Source organism: Ictalurus punctatus, chromosome 18, assembly GCF_001660625.3.
Source record: "Ictalurus punctatus breed USDA103 chromosome 18, Coco_2.0, whole genome shotgun sequence".
NCBI lineage: Eukaryota > Metazoa > Chordata > Actinopteri > Siluriformes > Ictaluridae > Ictalurus > Ictalurus punctatus.
The window spans coordinates 7542501-7563440 of NC_030433.2; the positions used below are offsets into that span (position 1 = coordinate 7542501).

The window sequence follows — 20940 nt, forward strand, 5'->3', positions numbered from 1 at the left end:
GAGAGCGCATCATGCTCTTTTTTGTGCTCTTGCTACTGTATCTGCTATATTTCCCTAAATGTTTATTTCTCTTACTTTCGTACTTTCTCTTACTTTCACTTACATTGGTTCACGTAAATAATTAATTAAATAAGGGTTCGGTAAAATCGATCTGTTGCAATCCCGGAGAGAACCCACGCGCGCGGTTCCAGTTTATCAAGCGTACACTATTGATTTATTGGTTAACGAATGTGCTTGTGTATTGTGTTTGTTGTGTTTTCTGCAGCTGTGTTCGGTTTCTGACGACGCTTTTTTTTTGTGGATTGCATTCGTACCTCCTTGTGAACACGTCTAATTAACAAACATGGCTGCAGAAAAGATGCGTTAAGTGCAGAGCAAAGTGGAGAGTCAAATAAAAAGGAGAGTAAATGCAGGTCCAGAAGAAACGCTCACCAAGTGAGCCAGAAAAAAATCTCTAGTGGTTGTTCTAGAATTATTTTTTTAAGAATTTAAGCGGTTTCCACATTTCTGAGTCTTGTTTTGTAATTTCTCAATGATGGGTTTGGCTGTGTTTGTTTTAGACCCTGGTCTATCTGTTTTCGTGAACATTTTGCTGTCTCTCTGGGACGACACAGTGGCTCTTGACCGAGAAATTCGGAAATGCCTGAATAAAGGAAAAATTGTTTTTAAAAAGAAAAAGGCCAATAATGCTCTTTGGCTATGAGTCAGAACTACTGACTCCTGAAGAAGCCAGAAAAGGAATATTTTATTTATTTATTTATTTAGCTCATTTTTAACACGAACCTGAGCTACTCAATTCACGTCACGAAATCAATTTTTGCAATTATTGCATTTTGAGTTGAGTATTAATAAAATTCTACGCACATTTCGGTCAACTTCTCCTCTGCTAGATAACACACCTTTTTCCATTTTTCAAGTATTGTCATAAGATACAGTATATGAATTTGTTTTCTAGCTATTCTACAATAAATTTGGTTTAGTTCATGTAGAACTGATAGAACGGGTGATGTTAGAATATATTAGAATATACGTGAATTCATTTTCTAGTCTTTCTATAAGATGACGAAACTGTGTCCTAGGTATTCTAGAATTCTTAGAACAGATAGTAAATTATTGTTTGTTATTTTTTTGTGTTGTGATAATATTATAATTGTAAGAATAAATATTTAATTATTTGAGCTATTTTAGAATCCATAGAATGGATACATGTTTTTTTGTGTTATTTTACAATTCTTTAAATAGACATTAAATTCTTTAAATTATTATTCTATTTTAGTTATTCCAGCATGGTTAGAATAGTTATTTTAAAATTGTAAGAATAGGTACTGGATTATTTTTTTGTTATTCACAAAATGTATATGTTAATTAATTTTCTAGTAATTCTAGCATATGTAATTATTTTTTCTAAGTATTTCTAATTGTTTTTTTTTTTTTACCTATCATAACTAATCATAGAAAGTTTCGAATGGTTGATGAATTATTTGTGGCTATTGTAGAATAGTAGGTATGAATTATGAACTAAATTATGAATAGTTTCTGGAAACATACAGTAGATCGGGAACGGAATTTCTACTCACGAAATATAAAATGATAATTATAGAATAACGAATAACGTCCAGTCAAGTCGGAGTAGAGTTTTTTTGGTGATTGTTGCGGCCAACTGCGGAAAACTACTCGAATCGATGAAATCGCAACCGCATTTCGCAGCGATGTCTGTTAGTAAACGAGAACTTTTAGCTGTACGATGACGTCACGTGACGCGTCTTGGCCTGAATCTGCGGAAAATGTGCGGTAATTTTGAAAACTTGCACGCTCCTCCGAATGTTACGGCGTTTGCTTGATTGTGTGTTCGTTTTGGTTAAAATCTGCTTAAATAAATAACGTATAGATTGAAAAGATTGGCTTTTGTTGCTATTGAAGAATTGCTCAAATAGAAAAGTAATCGTAGATTGATTAGAATAGATGGAAGCGGACATCCTTACTGAAGCACTATCGAACAGATCATGCTAACGATAGTAGATAGCAAATGAGTTAGAGTAGATGTTTGGGAATTTGGATAGATAATGATTTCAGAGCATTTCCTTATTAGCCATTTTTACAGACATTAAAAAATAAATAAAAAAAATAATTATATATATATTCATAGCTCTGCTATTACGCTGACATTTACAGGGTAGGGGGTTGCACATGACTTTTATGCTAATCACGATGATATAAAAAATAATTGGATTATTACGCTCCATGGATATATGGCAATATATGTATAGTAGAAAAAGGCACTGGTGTTTGATAGATCAAGTCTATTTGGATATATTTACGCCTCAGTGAGAGAACCAGGGATGGGGGACAGGGGGTTAGGGACGCACAGATATACCCCTCCTGTACACTGACCTACAGCCATAATAATCTCCACATAATGAGGAAGTATTGTCAGAAATGTCAAGCGTTCAGGGTTTATGGAGGTGGATGCTGTGTGCGGATTTTTCCTGGAAGGAATTCTGATTTTCATTTATTTATTTATTTTTTCCAGGCGTGAAATCTAACAACACACTGTGTGACACTCATAGAGGGTTTCTACGAACTGGGACCTGGACCGAATCTCCAGCTATATACTTATTTTCCATTTCTTATTTCTGTCTTTGCCTTATTTATACAATGAAATTCAATTCGGAAAACTGTACTAACTTATTACTTACTTATTTAAAATGCTCAAGAGTAATATGTCATCATTTCTATAGTAACAGCTCATTCACATGGGGGGGGGGGGGGGGTGTTGCAGACACTACATATAAGCTAATCCTAATAAATATGCGAATTAAAGACAATTTGACGAAAAAAACAACATATAATCGTTGATATGGTGAATTTTCTGTAAGGAGAACATTTACTTAATTTAACATTTACGAAAGGAGTAACTTTTACGTTTTCTGATGTCTACAGGACAGAGGAGTTTACGCTTCGTGCGGTTTCTCGGTAACACGACGAGCCGCGTAATTTACTGGTGAGGAAACTACAGTTTATGGCTGATCCGACGTAAGTGTGAACGTAACATTAAATGTAGCTATAAGTGGATAAAAAGTATGATGTGTTGTTCTTTAATTAATAAAAACATGTACAAAAAAAAAACAGCCTTAAGAACAAACAAAAACAGCCTTATGGTCTAGGAGGCGGGGCATAAGGGTCCTTTTTTGTCTCAGGCTTGGAGATTTCACACCATATCCCTGGTGACATTAGTGGTGTGTGTGTGTGTGTGTGTGTGTGTGTGTGTGTGTGTGGACTTGAGTGGAGTAGAGTAGGGGGTTGGGTTGGGTGTTCCTGCCCCTTCAAGCTGTCGCTACTATTCTCCGATAATGATCCACCCTCCGTACTGCACCTGCCATGGGCCTGGTGTCGCACATCGCTTCCATGTGTGTGTAACTTGGTGTGTTTTATGATCTGGGAGTCATCAGTAAGCCACACAGACACACACACACACACACACACACACACACACACACACACACGCACACACGCAGACACGCACACACATAGACACAGAAATGGGGCAGATGGCAGGAGGTCCCCTATGGTGGCCTCCCCAGTCGTCATTGATGCATACACAAGCAATGGTTTAATAAATGGTTTGATAAACACAGTATAGACTTTGAATCTTCTCACGCTTTCTACGACAGCTGTACGTATTAAGACCTACATTCATAACATATTATAATGCATCCTATAACATATTATAATGTAATACACATTATACATCGCGAGTAACGTTTATAACACATTATATCGCTAATTTCGATGAAGTTCAGTCGCAGTTTGTATTGTACAATCTTGCCTGACGTGATAACGTGTGTGAGGTGCGTCAGACGTCCCAAGCCTCGAGTTTGAGTCGAGGTCATTTCCTGTTAGGATTTGTGAAGCGAGAGGATTGAAGATGAGGGAAATGGAGCTGCTCTGATACTTCTGTATAAGAGATAAGCATTAATCAAACCACCGTTTCAATACAGAGAGACGGATTTCGCTTTGTTGCTGGACAGAAATCTGTTTCGAAGATATTCACTGATTTTTTCTTTTGAGAAATCCTGATTTCATTTCATTTCATAGACCTATGAGGAAAGGAAAGGGGGGGAGAAATTCGCTACAGCTTTTGGCAGTTCTTCTAACGAAAGCAATATTTGGAGATGACTCGTGTACACTCCAGGGATGTCCGCATTTTCGAGAGATACCAATCTCTCATTCTGAGAAAAAACGCTTATTTATCTTTGTTCTTGTGCTTTCTTATCTCTCTCCGTCCGCCTGCTCGCTCACGCTTTTATCTCTCTGACCCTCGCCCTTTCACAGCCCCCGTCCCGTCCCTGTTTATTCTGCCCTCGGCATCACACGAGGCATAGTGGAAGTGAGGCTATTCGTTTCGTTGGTATAATGATTGACAGAGTACTAAGATTGTGTGATAGTGAAAATAAAAAAAATCATGTTTGACGTGTCCTTAACGTGGCTGACAAAGAAGGTCAGGCTAAATCTGTTCCGCGAATACAGTACACGCGCAATAATTCTGGATTCTGATGGATCAGTAGGTGTTGATTAATTTTCCATAACAGCAGCTTTGACAGTAGCTGCAAATCACAGGTGTATATTAACGCACTTCTTGTCTTTTCTATAGTAACGACTCATTTGTGCGGACTCGTACGGTGGATTCTCCACATAAATGGGTTAAAAATGCCTGTGATGGTGTAGTTTTCTATCAGGATACATTTATATTTGGAAGGAGTCTCCAGTTTCAGTGCTTTGTAACCAGGTAGGTTTTTCCCCCAATAAAAGGGAGTGCTCAGGACGGAAGAGACACGTACATTTACTGAAGAAAATGTGAGTGGTTCTTGCCGTGGTAAAACTCGGCACTGGCCAGTTGCTACAGTGACATCAAGAGAGTCAAACCACAATGTATAATTGCTAGCGTGATTGAGCATGTTGCTAGCATGATTGACACGTTGCTAGCATGTATTAACATGTTTTAACACACGGCTAACATGAATTATCATGTTGCTAGCAGGATTTAGCATGTTACTAGCATGACTTAGTATGTTGCTAGCATGATTTAGCACATAGGAAAACCCCCAAACAGATGGATTAGTATCCAGTACATTTCCTTTCTGAGTGTAGATTATTGACAGATACGTATATGATGTAATAATTTAAGTATACTATCTTATGAGCTGTTATTTGTGAACTCTGAAATAACGCGAGACATAACATTATTTACATTATTTACATTACATTATTACATTATTACATTATTTACATTAAATCCATTCGCAACTTTTCCAAAACAAACGCGAACGAACTTCATACTTAATATCGTGAAATATCATCGCCATCACTTCCGGATTTCCAGTACAGCTCCGCCTTCAAAATTTTAGGAGGCGGAGCTTATGAGGTGACATAATCCTGCGTTTGAATTACCTCGGGGAAATAAACATCATTTTGAGCCTCCTCAAAATGTTCAAGCTACAAATTAGAAAAAAAGAAACATGGACGCCTCCATGCTCGTCTTTTGTTAGCAACAAGCTAGCCTCAAAGCAGTGAAGTGTACAATCAGTCAATCGTTATAGATTGATACTGTCTATGCTGTGCTGATTTGACGCCTTTGCGAAATATGCAGTTGAGGAGAATTTCCAGAGTTCCCAAGCAGGAATTCCGAGTCGAGGGGTGTTTTCTTTGTTTTTCTCCAGAGATCGGAAATGATGAGTTACAACCTTTAGTCAAAAACAGTATAATATCAAACTGAACGTGCCCAAGATGGCCGCCGTTAAAGTTACACCAAACACGACTTGGCTGATTGACTACGTACTCGACTAGATTACGGTGGAAATTCTCTTAACTTTCCTTTTATTCTTTATTTTTCAGCGAGTTTTTGTTGTTCAACATGTGAGTGTACATTTACAAGAAGAAAAGCAAAAACTGAGCTGGACGAGCTTTTAGGAAAAGGCGGGACGTCAACAAAGAAGTTTTTGTACAGAGATCAATATCATTTCACCCTTTGCCTGTCATTTCATGCCACATTACCTCACCTCCTTTTCCACACCCCTCATTTGCATATTCATGATATTACACGCTGTGTGAATGAGTGAGGAGTTGATTAATAAGCACCGAGGGGATCAGTGGGGTTTCGGGCCAAACTCAGACGACGAAAGTGATTGATATTCCATCTGTTTGAAGGCTCGGTGCTGATGCGCAGATGAAGCGTGATTTATGGAATGGTATGAAATATGGAAGATTGGATTGGGATGTGCATGTGACGGGAAAGAGCTTTGCGTATGTTATGTGTAATTAACATGTCTGGCGGGGCGCATGGTGGCTTAGTGGTTAGCACGTTCGCCTCACACCTCAGGGTCGGGGGTTGAATTCCCATCATGGCCCTGTGTGTGTGGAGTTTGCATGTTATCCCCGTGCTGCGGGGGTTTCCTCCGGGTACTCCGGTTTCCTCCCTTCGTCCAAAGACATACGTAGTAGGCTGATTGGCATGTGTGTTGCCAAAGTGTCCATAGTGTATGAATGGGTGTGTGGATGTGTCTGTGATTGTGTGCCCTGCGATGGACTGGCACCCTGTCCAGGGTGTACCCCGCCTTGTGCCCGATGCTCCCTGGGATAGGCTCCAGGTTTCCCCATGACCCCGAAAAGGATTAAGCGGTATGGATGGATGGAACATGTCTGGCTAATAAATATGCAAAAGAAGATGTTTTTAAATTAATTAAAATAATTCACCACCATTTTAATCACCATGTCTCATTACGTACATGTCCTTGGCATGCCTTAAGCAGACATAAAACAACTTTGCTTTTGTCAAACCGAAGTCTTTAAAGCGGCTGTTTGTCAGGGCCCTCTGCTGCCTTTAAAGTGAACTGCAACTGCAGTAAATAAATAAATAAATACACCCCTTCCCCATCCATTCAAGTGATCATGCTTCTTCTGTGGAAGCTACACATCTTATAAAGAAAAGAGAAAATACGGGAAATGAGCTGCCCTGTTCCAGCAGGGGGCGGGGCTAATCGAGCTCATTTCTGGGCCAGAAAAATGTAAAGCAAAGTCTAAAACGAATAAAGAAATGAAACCGTTACATGCAATTTTGCAAAACTGTTTCCCCCCTAAGATATGTTTTAAGTGTTATTGCTGTTATTATACAACTAGATCCATGTTCAAAAATGACAGACTGCACCTTTAATTCTGACAGAAATGAAGATGAGGATTTGTGGAAAAACAAATTATTTGTTTTGATTTGTCTTTTTTTTTTAACCAAGGTGTTCGAAGTCTTAGTGATGCATCCGTTTATCCGAACCTGCATCCACCAAATCTCAAATCCTGACTGGAGATTTATTCTACTTGAGAAACCTCTTGGCGTTCCCCCTCCCCCATCTGTTTTCTTTTCTAGTCATGTCTCAGTAATCGTATTATATATTAGACGAGAGGGCGCGTGTTGAAAGCTAATGCCCTGCTGCAGCGGGAAACTGTGTGTATTCAGTGATGGAGTCTGTCAACGCTTCAGCACGGCACCAATAACTTTATAACTTAGCTTTTATTTTTTCTGGGAAACGGAACGTACCGTGTTTTAAGACGTTTGTTTTAGAGCTGTGGCAGATGCTGGTGGAAACATTAGAAAGTCACAAAGCACCACAAACCACCACGTCTGTCTGAGACACTGAAGGTGACGTGATGCTAATCTGCTAGCTATAGGCTGCTTTACTTTTTAGCTATGTTAGCATTGGACTTTTTAGCTATGTTAGCATTTTCATCCAAGGTAGTAGAGAGGCACACACACACACACACACACACACACACACACACACACAGTGGCTTTGGTGGTTTATCTAGTAGACGGATATTCTCCATCTGAGTCCTGAGTGACGGATCATTCAGTGTCACCTGATCGTCACCACTTAACAAAATGAACTTCTCGTGTGTCTCAACAACACACACACACACACATACACACACACACACATACACACACTAACACACACAAAGATTATCATGACCTCTCTAGAATACCACACACACACACACACACACACACACACACACACACACACACACACACACACAATATTAAAGATGATCCTGACCTCTGTAGAATACTACACACACTCTCATACGTACACACACACACACACACACACACACACTAACACACACAAAGATTATCATGACCTCTCTAGAATACCACACACACACACACACACACACACACACACGATATTAAAGATGATCCTGACCTCTGTAGAATACTACACACACTCTCATACGTACACACACACACACACACACACACACACACACACACACACACACACACACACACACAATATTAAAGATGATCCTGACCTCTCTAGAATACTACACACACTCTCATCCACATGATAGTCAAACATGATCCAGTCCTCCACTCATCCATTTCCTTCTCTTTTATCTCTGTCCTTGTTCGAGTCCTTGGAAACAGGACTTCCTGTTCTCTCCATCATTTCCCCATTTTTTTCTAAGTCCGATGATAAACACACACACTCACAGCCGTGTGTCAGACTCATCAGATGTCGCCATGACACGCAGGTTCCCATGATCCTCCACCCGAACCACTCACTCCTGGAAATATATTCATACTGTAGAGTGTGTGTTAAAGATACACCCTTTAAGAGTTCTTTATTTTAAGATTTTATTTTTTGTTTCTTTCCGTATTTACACTTATTCTTCATTTTCTCGTGAAAATATGTTAATATATTTTTATAGTTATTTTTATAGTTTGGTGGAGACAAAAGGAAACGTTTATGGAAGGAGTCTCCAGCATCAGCACTTTCTTAGCGTTTTCCGCCGTGATATTGTATGGTAAGGCACTTCGGACGACGGGGAAATCACGAAGGATGCTTTACGGCATCATTTACGATAATGACCAGCCATGTCCAGATGGAAACTGTTTACGACATGTTTATAAAGCCTGACAGTACAAAACCATTTATTTATGCTACATTATCATCATGATTACTTACTGTAGTCCAGCAGAAAGCTTAGTCATTAACCTCAGGGTGTTATTACTGAGCCATGCCTTCACTTATAAACCTTCTCAATTTCAGAATCTCTCCTACTCCATCACTTCATTTCTCTCTCTCTCTCTCTCTCTCTCTCAGTCTATTTTAGTGTAATGTCCACAATCGTATCGTCCAGTCGTTCCCAGCGGAAGCTTCCCCTGCGTATCAGCCGTAATGCTGGTTATTTTAGACGCAGTCTGGCTGAACGGCGCTGCAAATGGCCCTGTGCATGTTTACCGCCGGCTGTTAGATGAGAGAATGGACGCTCTGATGCCGTCATTCAGTCTCTAATAGCAAAGGAAACAGACGTTCCAGGCTCGGTTTAGCTTTAAAAGTGCGGTGTCTTTGACGTTATTTAACTGACGCTCCCACGGCGAAATGACTGCTGCGTTCACATACACATCTGGATCGTGATTCGTGTTGATGAATTTTTCTATAACAGCAGCTGTTACAGTAGTGCAGCTGCAAATCACAGGTTCATATTAATATGCTATTGTTTCCATAGTAACTGATCATTTACAGCGTGCTCCATGTAAACATATATATATATATATATATATATATATATATATATATATATATATATATATATATATATATATATATATATATATATATATATATATATAGGTGTATGTAGTAAGTGAGAACAGGAACTTGTTTGATGGACATTGCTAAACATTAAACATAACTATAAATGGATAAAAAGCACAACGTGTCCAAATGAATAAAATTGCTGTGGGACGTGTGTGTGTGGGGTGGGGGGGTGTTGTGACACTATTATAAGGACTATGCATGAATTATTACACTTACATAAAACAAACAGTTTTATGGATTTTTATTACTTTAATTAGTTCAACTAATAATTTTTTTTTTTTGAAATGTCAAAGTAATTTTAGAGGGAGGTAGTTGGTAAATTGTTGTTACAGTGTGCAATGGTGGAAAGTATCCTATAGCCTAGTTATAGAGATTAAAATTCCAGTAACTGCATTTTGTGCAACCTAGCAAGCGTGTAGAAAGGAGTTACAGTTGTAAAATATATGAGGATGGATTCACTCACTCAAAATACATACAAAAATTAGATTCAAACATGTTTTGGGTGAAGTATCTTTTTAATTCTTTCTCCTGAAGTCTTAATCCTTTCTCTTGAAACATAAAATTTTGAAAATAAGGTCTGAAATGACACCCGTTTTTCTTGATTTGATTGTGAAAAAAATGTAAATATACTATTAGAGACGCCGAGTGTCTTTTTTGCTACTGTATGTAGGCGTGTATACATACTACAGTTCCGTTATCGCATCTTGTTGCCATCCGGCATCAATTACATTTTACCATTTAACAGAATACTCAAAATATATAAACTTGTTTCAATGACAACAAATAAATGTTAACCTATCTCAGATAGTTTTTCTTTTTTTTCCCTTTAAGCAGTTTCGCCTAAATATTGAAAAATGAATGATGACCTTCATCCTGCCATCATTGCAACTGCAGAAAAGAAAGTGCAAACAGCACTTCCTGGTTATGTGACATGGCTTTTTTTTAAATGTGAAAGTTATAGCTCCCTTTTTCTACTTACATAGGGAAATAGTAGTTTTGTGTTATTTTTTATATAAAAGAATTGGAGATAAATTAATTGTCACCACATGGCAACACCATGCAGCAAATGGTTAAAAAACGACAACCTGCAGAACAAAAAGAAAAATGGTGTCATCACTGGACGTAAGAACCGATGAACGTGCCGCGAATATCTACTATAAAACCAACTTCATCACGGTTATAGATTATTGACATTATTTTAAGAAACCTTTTGATCATTTGTACGATATTGAGGCGTAATCTCATTACAATGAACTTCGGCAAATTTAATACATGCCCTCCGGACGTATGAATTTGCACACGTGATGTTTGTTTCTAAAGAGTTTCAGGTTTAGTAGGATTTATAAATTTGCACTGACATATTCTGTACGATGCTGCGCAATAATCTTTCATAAATATTTGTCACAGCAGCTGTCGATCATACTTCTTAATCACTCCTGAGTAATCCTGTTCATGACGGACGCCTCCTCAGGAAGACGAGTACAGCGTGTGTGTTTGGCCGAGGAGGATGACGCATACGCAGCTTCTGCTGGTACCTGGAAAACGCTGATTAATATTTAATGATGAAACCGTGGGGTGTTTTATAAAGGCGGTGTTTGTTGTCCCATCAGAGCTTGGCCTCCTGCAACAGGAAACGCTCAGGGAGCAAAGGAAGTCATCAACCTGTGTTAGGATGCTGCTATTTTTGGAACCTTCATCGTCATCTTCATTTTTATCATTGATGTAGATTCTGATGATGACTCTAATAAAACCCGAGTCTTTATTCCACCAGGATTTCGATTCCGAGATGTGTGTGAAAGTGTTTTCTTGTTTTTTCACGCTTAGGAATTTGTTTCTTCCACCAGCGCCCATGAGGGATAAAGCCTGTGAAAGCTATCTGGAGATGTTGTAACACTCAGGCTTGTCTGTTTCACCGTCGAACGTTTAAGAAGAAGATTTATTGGTCTTTTATTTTATGTACACAGTTTCTATTGCACCAAATAACATTATTATTCAAAAAAAATTAAATGACCATCAATATTTGTATTGTTTATCTTTACTGGAAATTCCCACCCTGTTCACAGCCAGTAAATAATGTCATTTATTTGGTTATGGAACATCGGGAATTTTAGTATGAATATTTCAGGTTAAGGTTATCTATAAGCTTGTGCGCTCCAAAATGATGACGAAATTCATTGAATTTAGAAGATATATGCATTCAAAACTCACAGTCTGTCTCTACTGCCGATACGGATCAACAATTTTGATGACATCATTCTGCACTTCGGCTTCTCGTCAGATTTTCTGTCCAATCAAATGCTCTCTAGAATCTGGTGTCCCTCCCCCGACATGAAAAAAATCCATGGTACTAATTGTCTGTCCAATCAAATGCTCTCTAGAATCTGGTGTCCCTCCACCGACATGATAAAAATCCATGGTACTAATTCTCACAGTTTAGCCCAGGCTGTGAGGTAATCTAAACGCTATTGGGTATTTAAAAAGGGGGCGTGGTCACTCAATATGTCCGACCATGACTTCCTGTTTCAGTGGAAATTACGTCAATACATCTAATAACGCGGCACGTTAATGAAAGAAGTTCCACTTTAAATCACTTTATTAATCAGTAATCAACACCTTCTGACCAATCAGAATGCTGCAGTAGAAATAGAAACAGCAATATCCTATGGGTCTGTGGGGAAAATGTCTAATCCTTTAAATCCTCATTCTTAATCGTTGTGTTTTTTTCTCTTATGACAGAACCATTCACGTATGAGCTGAAGGTCTGCTTCATACAACAACTTGAATTCTCTTTCTTGTGTGTGTCTTTCAGGTATTTATGAACAGACATTTCTTATACAACTGCAGTGCACCAATCCTGGATGTGAAGATTGCCTTTTGTCAGGTGTGTGTTCCATACAGGTAAAAGAAAAAGGTAGAGTATTCATTCACTTCCATTCTCCTGCTTCATTTTGTTGTCAGTGTGTCACTGTCTAAAGTAGTCATGTGTCTGACAGCCAGGGTTGCCAGGTTTCAGTCTGACTACACCTAAAGCAAAAAGAAAGAAAAAAGCAAAAAAAAAAAAATCACAAAAAGACCTGAAACTAGTACAGTGATGGTGCTACGTGACAGAAAAGTGGGAGTATAGTAAAAATGAATTGTTTGAATCTACTTCCGCTTTCCCTTTGTTTGTCGTCAATGTTAACAGAAACTCATTAGGTTTCATTTCTATTACTTGCTTTAAAATAAGATCGCTGCAGACATAGTTTTTCCAACCTTTCTCCAAAATTTGACCATTTTAGGTTTAAAACACCACCTTGGCAACCCTGGCACTAGCTTTCAAGCGCAGAACCCGAGAAAAAACGATTACAACTTTTAGAGTACTTATTTACACACATCTATAAGTACTTACAACACTGTTTCTGTAAAACAGGATGTGTTCTCTATGCACCACGAGTGGTACAGTAATTTAAAACAAACAAAGCTTTTCAGATATCGTTCAAATACGTCTCATTTCGTTGAAATCAGCGATTAGAAATTATTCATTTTTCATTTACGAAATAATATCTTGACGTCCCTGCTGTAGCGTACCAGCATGCCCTCCTTATTTAGCTGGAAACCATTTAGAACAAAAATAAAAAATAATGTTTAATAACGTTCTTTACGTACAATAGTACTGTAGCGACTCTGCTTATAAGGAAGCCTACACTATAATTAAAACCACCGCGCTTAACTAGAAAGGCGTATTACTTTACTCAATTCATCCTTTTAATTGATTTGTTGTTTGCAGAATCGTAGTTAATAATACTTTCTTCGCAGACCATTTTCTAAATTCCGGCTATAGCGGCAGGACATGACGAAATCCAGACAGGAATTTCAGCCCATTGGGAAAATGTTAAGGTTTAGGTTTCTTAAAATCGTGGAAATGGAAACTTATGAAGCTTACGAACTGGTTAAATGCTTTTTAAAAAAAAAAAAAGTTTTCTTTTTAGAACAATTAAAAGCGATCGTGCATTTTTGTTTATCGAGTGGTTGAATGTTTGTAGGGTTTATATGGAATTATCATTGAACCGATTAGACTAGACTAAGGAACTGATCCAAACAGGACCACGATCACAGCAAGGTCAACGAGTTCTACTTCTCTTTGGTTTTCGTTTCCGTTCCCCGTAAATTTCCTAATCCCTTATTATTAACTAACATAATTATCCAATGAAGTTGCGTGGGCCAAAGGACTACTCTGTGTGTACACAGCTAATGAACATTATCTCTTAAAGTTATGGCCCTCATTCTAGTCACGCCTGCCCTGTGCTTTAATAAGAGATGGCGTTTAGCGAAAATCTGTGCTAATCAGGGCGAAATTAGCGCAGCTATCGAATTAGCGGTGATCCATCGCAGTGATGGATGAGTCCCGGGATGAATATATTCTCTCCGCATCAGCATTCGTAAGCTCTCAAGCATGTTATTGTAGAACCAGAGACGTTTAGTCTGTCTTTTATGCTTTTATACATGCTCTTGCACGTTCTTTCATCCTAAATCGTTACTTCAGCATCCGTGTGCTAAGTTTTATCACACTAGAAAAACATAAAGAGAGATATTAAAATCTTTCTGCTCCAAATCAGCGGATTTAATTGGAAAGGATCCAGTGTGATTGGGTGTGTTGTGAGGTTGTGGGTGCTGGATGGCCTTTGCCAAAGTCCACATCAACACCCACGCGTGTTTATCTATATTTCATGCCGGCAGTTTATATTTAGTCTGCGTCCTCAAGCCGACCCGACGCTCGCTCTTCATTTCAGTTAGTTTCGGTCTGCGATGCAAACAGTTTACAGTGAAATAAACAGGGGATAATTCATTAATCTGATTTTTATTCTCTCTCTCTCGTTAATGCCGGTTGTTCGCTGGGTCTTCGTCTCTCCGAGTCGCCTCATTTATCTGTTCATCACTCATGTACTCGCATAGAAACCTGATCATTTTCATTGTACAGCAACACGAGATGCTAGAACTTTCTCTGTTGTGTATTACTTTGCTATCAAAGCTAAGTCACATTAAGTACAGTGAAATCAGTGAAATTTTGGATCAAAGTAAAAATGAATAAAAAATCGCATCAGCTTGTTTCAGCTAATACTTTAGCTAACCTCTTACAACTTACCTGTAACAAGTTGACATTTAAAAAAAACAAACTTTGATCCATTTTTTGTGAACATATTTCATCCTAAATTATTTTAAATGATTGATATATTGCTTGAGTGATATATCTGGAGGTATATGTCTCTCTTTTACTAAAGTCTAAAGTCTATAAGATCTTGTATCTTTACACTTTAGCTCAGGCTACAAAGGTGAATTATTTCAATACGACTAAGTTGCCTTTCTTGTTAAGCTAAACATTCTAGCAAGGTAACATAGCTAGCTAATAGCTAAACAACTAACTTAGCTTGTGACAGCATGAGAAACACTATACATTATGTGAAAAAGCTAACATCCATCGGGTACTTTTTACAATTTTCACACGAACACTTAGAGATTAGCTCTAAAAATATCTATCATTTGTATATCTATACTCAAATACCTTTGGCAAGATGGCAGAAGGTTGATTCAGTTTGTAGTTTACGGTATTTCCCATGTTTAACGAAACAGATTTCAGGAATTTGTTCCTTAGCGTATGCTAAGAATCATACATGTAAATGTTTGCCTTAGTGTAATTATATTACGCTGATTTATTAATATATTTCAGGTAGACATTTTGCTCCAGTAATTATGGGAATGTTATGGGAAGGTACAAGGAGGTTATTGGAAGAAAATCCATAACCAGGCTAACAGAATTTAGCATTATAGGATGCTGGAAATATAGGGCCCTAGAAACATAGACAACAGGGAACATAGGACCCAGGGAATACAGAGCACTGAGGCATAGGAGCAAGGAAATATTTAAGGCAATTAAGGGCTCTAAAAACGTAGGAATCTGGTATCATAGAACCTTGTGTTACATACCCTTAGTAATTGTTTTGTAATGTTGATGGATGTTTTTTTTCCTCACAGGGTTTTGGTAAACAAGTTGATGTGTCTTACATCGCCAAGCATTACAACATGAGCAAGAGCAAAGTGGACAACCAGTTCTACAGCGTGGAAGTCGGAGACTCCACCTTCACGGTTCTGAAACGGTACCAGAACCTCAAGCCCATTGGTTCTGGGGCTCAGGGAATAGTGTGGTGAGTACATAATAATAGAGAAATAATTAATGACATATAACATGAATAAGGGTTCATTGGTGATGTTTGACATGTTAAAGAAGCTAAAATTTGGATTCTCTGGTAACGCAAGACACTGGCAACATAGTACCATGGAACATACGATATTGACAACATAGGGACCTTGGGATCTTGGGAACATTGGGACTATTTTCTATAGACATATAAACTCTGGCAACATATAGTACTGGGAATATTGGACACTGGGATTATACAGCCCTGTTAACATACTGTAAGGTCTTGGGTATATAGGGTCACATAGAGTCTAGGGTCTACATTGGACCATTGAAACATTTGATCCTAGAGATACATGAACACACTGAGAACACAGGTCCCATGGGATATTGGACCCTTTGAACATATGATACTGGGAACGTAGAGCCCTAAAAGATAGAAACATTGGAAGCTAGGCCCTAAGAACATAAGGTTTTAGGAAAATAACATCCTGGAATTTTATATTTTTAGCGACATAAGTTCCTTAGGAACATGTGACCTCCAAACATATGACTCTAGAACAGGGATCTCAAACTCAATTTACCTGGGGGCCGCTGGAGGTAGAGTATGGGTGAGGCTGGGCCGCATCAAGTATTCCACAAAAAAAGGATTTCAAGTATTCCAAAAACAGTACAACCGATCCAATCTTCTTAATCTTTAGTAATAACTATTCAAAACATGCAGAACATGAACGGTTCTTCAGAACATAGGTTTCTCTTACTTCCTCCTACTCCTTGCTGCCAGAGACTTGGCAGCGCTTCCTCTTACACAGCTGAGCCACATTTGGCTTGAGGGAGGAAGCAACTGAGACCCTCAGTATGGCTCGAAGATGCTCATCTGTAAGTCTGGACCTGAACTTTGATTTATTAAAGTTCATAGTGGAGAAGAGCTTTTGGCACAGATAGGTGCTCCCAAAAAGGCACATGATTCGCTTGAACATCTTGGAAAGCTCAGGGAACGTGGGGGGCAATTCTCTCATAAATTGTCCAAGCTTATCTGTTTTTCCACTCACCTCCCTGAACTTGGCTTTGAGTTCAGAACTGCACTGCAGGTCAATTAGCTCCAACTGAACCACAGGGGGGGCATCTTCCACATCGAAGGAGAAGGGGTCAGCAAAAATTTGAAACGTGGCTCTGTGTGTCTTGAAGTCTGCAAACCTGTGATCAAATTCTTCCTGTAGCTTTAGAATGGTATCAGCATACTTCTCACCACTGAATGGTGTGCCTGAATCCATGAGTGCCTTGCATGCTGGGAAATGGCAGAGGTTTGTCTGAGAAAGCTGGGCTTTCCATAACACAAGTTTTGTGGAGAATGCTCTGACACTGTCATATGCAACACTGACAAGCTGGCCCTGGCCTTGTAACTTCTTGTTCAGTACATTCAGCTCCTGTGTGATGTCAACAAGAAAAGCTAAATCCATTAGCCATTTGGGATCACTTAGTACAGGAACAGCCATCCCATCCTTATCCATGAAGGCTTTCACTTCTGCTCTCAACTCAAAAAACCTCTTCAAGACGTCCCCCCGCTAAGCCAATGTACCTCGGTTGCTAAGCCAAGCCCCTGGATCTGATATGGTTGATGCATTTCATAAACGTCAGACATCACATTGTCAAACTTAAGGCATTTGCTGCAGAGGGCCTGCTGATGGATAATGCAGTGCAAAGCAGTGGCCTCTTCCACACCCTCCTCTTCCAGTTTTCTTTGAAAAAGTGCCACCAGTCCATTTCTCCTCCCCGTCATTGATGGAGCTCCGTCAGGTGTTATTCCAGCAAAACTCTTCCATAGTAAGTCGGCATCCACAATGGCATCACACAGCTGGTGGAATATCTCCTGACCGGTGGTCTGACCATGCATTGGAAATATTGTGAGCAAATCCTCCATCACTTCAAAATTGTTATCAACACCACGGACATATATTGCGAGCTGCGCAGTGTCAGTGACGTCTGTGCTCTCATCAAGAGCGACTGAGTATGAATGGAAATGTCTAGCTTTCTCACGCAGTTGATCATAAATGTTATCCGACAGGTCAGAAATGCACTCTGACACTGTGTTGGCTGAAAGGCTGATTTTGCTAAACTGACCTTTCTTTTCCAGACAGACTATACTTGCAGCCTCTAACATGCACTGTTTGATGAACTTGCCGTCTTTGAATGGCTTTCCTGCCTTAGCAATCATCTCACTCACCACGTAGCTAGCTTCAACTGCTGCATCACTCTCTTTGCTTGCTTTCTTGAAAAAATCTTGTTGCCTCAGTAGACATGTTTTAAGTTTGTCGACCCGGTCCTCTCGCTCATCTCCCTGGTATTTTGCATACTCCTCAGCATGTCTAGTTGAGTTATAACGTCTGATGTTATACTCCTTGTGCACTGCAACTTTATCTGTGCATACTAGACACGTCGGAATGCCCCTGTGCTCTACAAAAAAATATTCCGTTTCCCACTTCTCCTGAAATTGTCTGTGCTCATCGCCAACCTTTCTATTCACGGCAGGTTTTGAAAAAGACATGACTGGGTGACAAAAAAAACGTATTTGCACTGGGTAACACTCCCAAAACACGTTTCAAGTGACCAACGTTGATAATTCGTGTTGTTGTCACGAGCCTGAGCTATGGTAGCCCACAAGTGTTAAAAAATATATAACGCCCAGGGCAATGACTCACGCAGGTGCATGTGAGAAAAAGTTAGTGGGGGCGGGCCGCACTAACAACAAGCTTTGATTTCAAGTAGGGGGCCACAAAATATCGTTCCGCGGGCCGCAATTGGCCCCCGGGCCGCGAGTCTGAGACCCCTGCTCTAGAACATAGGACATTGGGAACATTGAGCCCTAAGGTATAGAAACATGGACTTTAAGAACATAGGGCCCTTAGACAAGGATGCTAGGCACATGGACCATAGGAATATAAGACCATGGAACAATTAACTTGGTAATATGGAACCTTGGTGAGCACTTGCCACCATGGGAACATATAGGACACTGGGTTCACAGGTCCCTGTGATTGTCGGGATCTAGGGACATAAGACCTTGGAAACACAGGGCCCTTGAAATGTAGGACTCTGGTAATGCAGGTTCTTGGGAAAATTAGACTCTGGAACATTGGGTGCTAGAAACATAGGAACTCTGGGAACATAGGACAATGGGAACATTGGGAATGTAGAGTACTTGGAATGTTAGACTCTGGAATATTGGGCCCTAGAAGCATAGGACCCTGGGAACATAGACCCCTAAAATGTAGAAACTTAAGAAGATAGGACCCATAAGAACATAGGACCGTAAGATGTAGGACCCTGGGCACAGAACCATAGGAACATCCATGGAAAAAGGCACCCCTGGAACATAAGGCCCTAGGAATGTAGGACTATGGTAACATAGGTTCTTGGAATTATTAGATGCTGAGAATATTGGGTCCAAGAAACATAAGAACTCTAGGAACATAGGACAATGGGAACCTTGGTAATGTAGAGTACTGGGAACATTAGACTCTGGAAATATCGGGCCCTAGAAACATAGGACCCTGGGAACATAGACTGCTAAAACATAGAAACTTGAGAAGATAGGACCCATAAGAACATAGGACTTTAAGATGTAGGACCCTGGGCACAGAGCCATAGGAACATCCCTGGAAAAAGGGACCCTGGGAACATAGGACTCTGGGAATGTAGAACACTAGGAACATAGGACAATGGGAGCACAAGGCCCTCGGAATGTAGGATTATGGTAATAGATTCTTGGGATTGTTAGATGCTGAGAACATTGGGTCCTAGAAACATAGGAACTCGCAACATAGGACAGTGGGAACATTGGGAATGTAGAGTACTGGGAATGTTAGACTCTGGAATATCTAGAAACTGGGCTCTAGAAAAATAGGACCCTGGGCACATAAACATAGGAACATCCCTGGAAAAAAAGGAACATAGGACACTATGAATGTAGGACTATGGTAACATAGGTTCTTGGGATTGTTGAATGCTGAGAACATTAGGTCTGAGAAACATAGGAACATTGGGAAAATAGGATTCTGGGAATATACTGTAGAGCCCCACTCTACATGTTTAGTTTCAAGCTGTTCTTTATAAACTGATAACTCCCGGTTGTGTGTTTCAGATCTTTGGATCAGAACATCAAAATGCTGCTTCAACAAATGTTCTTTTGATTTAATTCGGGGTTGTTCAACACTTTAACAGTGTTTAAGATAAAATGGCTGCTAGCAATCTGCTAATACACGCCATGTTTCCACACGTCTGCAGGGCATATGGTAGTCTTAGACACTTTTCTTTCCCAGATGATGAAGTTATACAGCCTACAGTGAAGTGATGCTTGTGTTATAATCATTATGTACAATTATTCTTGTTTCTACTGTAGGTGTGCTTGGCACAAATAGAACATTAGCACTAGCGTGGAGCTGATCCGTGTTTTGAATAACCGCGAGACAGCGGGTTTATTATAAAGAATTTTGACATAAACATATAAAAATAATCCATTCAGAGAAGCCTGCCAAGTCAAGCTTATCTCTTTTGTTGTGGTGTTTTTTTTGGGTTTTTTTTTTGCTGCGATGACAGTTGAAGTGCCTGAACCTCCTCCCACAGAGTCGTGGGAAATTTGACGTCTCTGAACATGTCCGTCACGCATTTGTCCGTTACAGCGTCCTCCTCCTCCTCCTCCTCGTCTTCCTCCTTGTCTTCATCACTTCCTTTCTCCCTGTCACATCGAGTTTTATCCCTCTCTCCTTTCCCAGGCATTTTGGTGGTTGTGTAAAGCAGACTGGACAGCTAATGGAGTTTTGTGTGTGTGTGTGTGTGTGTGCGTGTGTGTGTACGGGCGGCTGACTGCAGCAACTCGGCCTGGCAGACACACAGCCATAATCTAATTTAGTGGCGTCTCCTCAGCACCGGTCACATGACTTGGACTGGCTGCCAGATTATTCCAATCAACACATCATTGTGAAGGAGAGAGAGACAGCGAGAGAGACAAAGTTAAGGATGAAGGAAATAAGAAGAAAAGGAGAAATGAAAAAGAGAGGGGTTCAGAGAGAGGGAACAGAGAGAGAGATGGACAGAGACAGAGGGACAAGGAGA

General features: G+C 39.7%; 1 protein-coding gene across 9 annotated transcripts in view; it reads left to right on the plus strand.

Moving 5' to 3' along the window:
* Positions 1 to 20940, plus strand: part of mapk10 (mitogen-activated protein kinase 10) — a 64817-nt gene that overhangs the window by 11288 nt on the left and 32589 nt on the right. For 7 of the 9 annotated variants that reach the window (XM_047161831.2, XM_047161835.2, XM_047161830.2 and 4 more), the window contains exons 2-3: positions 12466 to 12537; positions 15666 to 15835. In XM_047161831.2, the coding sequence (XP_047017787.1) occupies positions 12466 to 12537; positions 15666 to 15835 (242 nt within the window). Of the gene's footprint in view, positions 1 to 12465; positions 12568 to 15665; positions 15836 to 20940 lie in introns of all 9 variants that reach the window. The other 2 variants (XM_047161838.2, XM_047161836.2) reach the window with 2 other exon arrangements.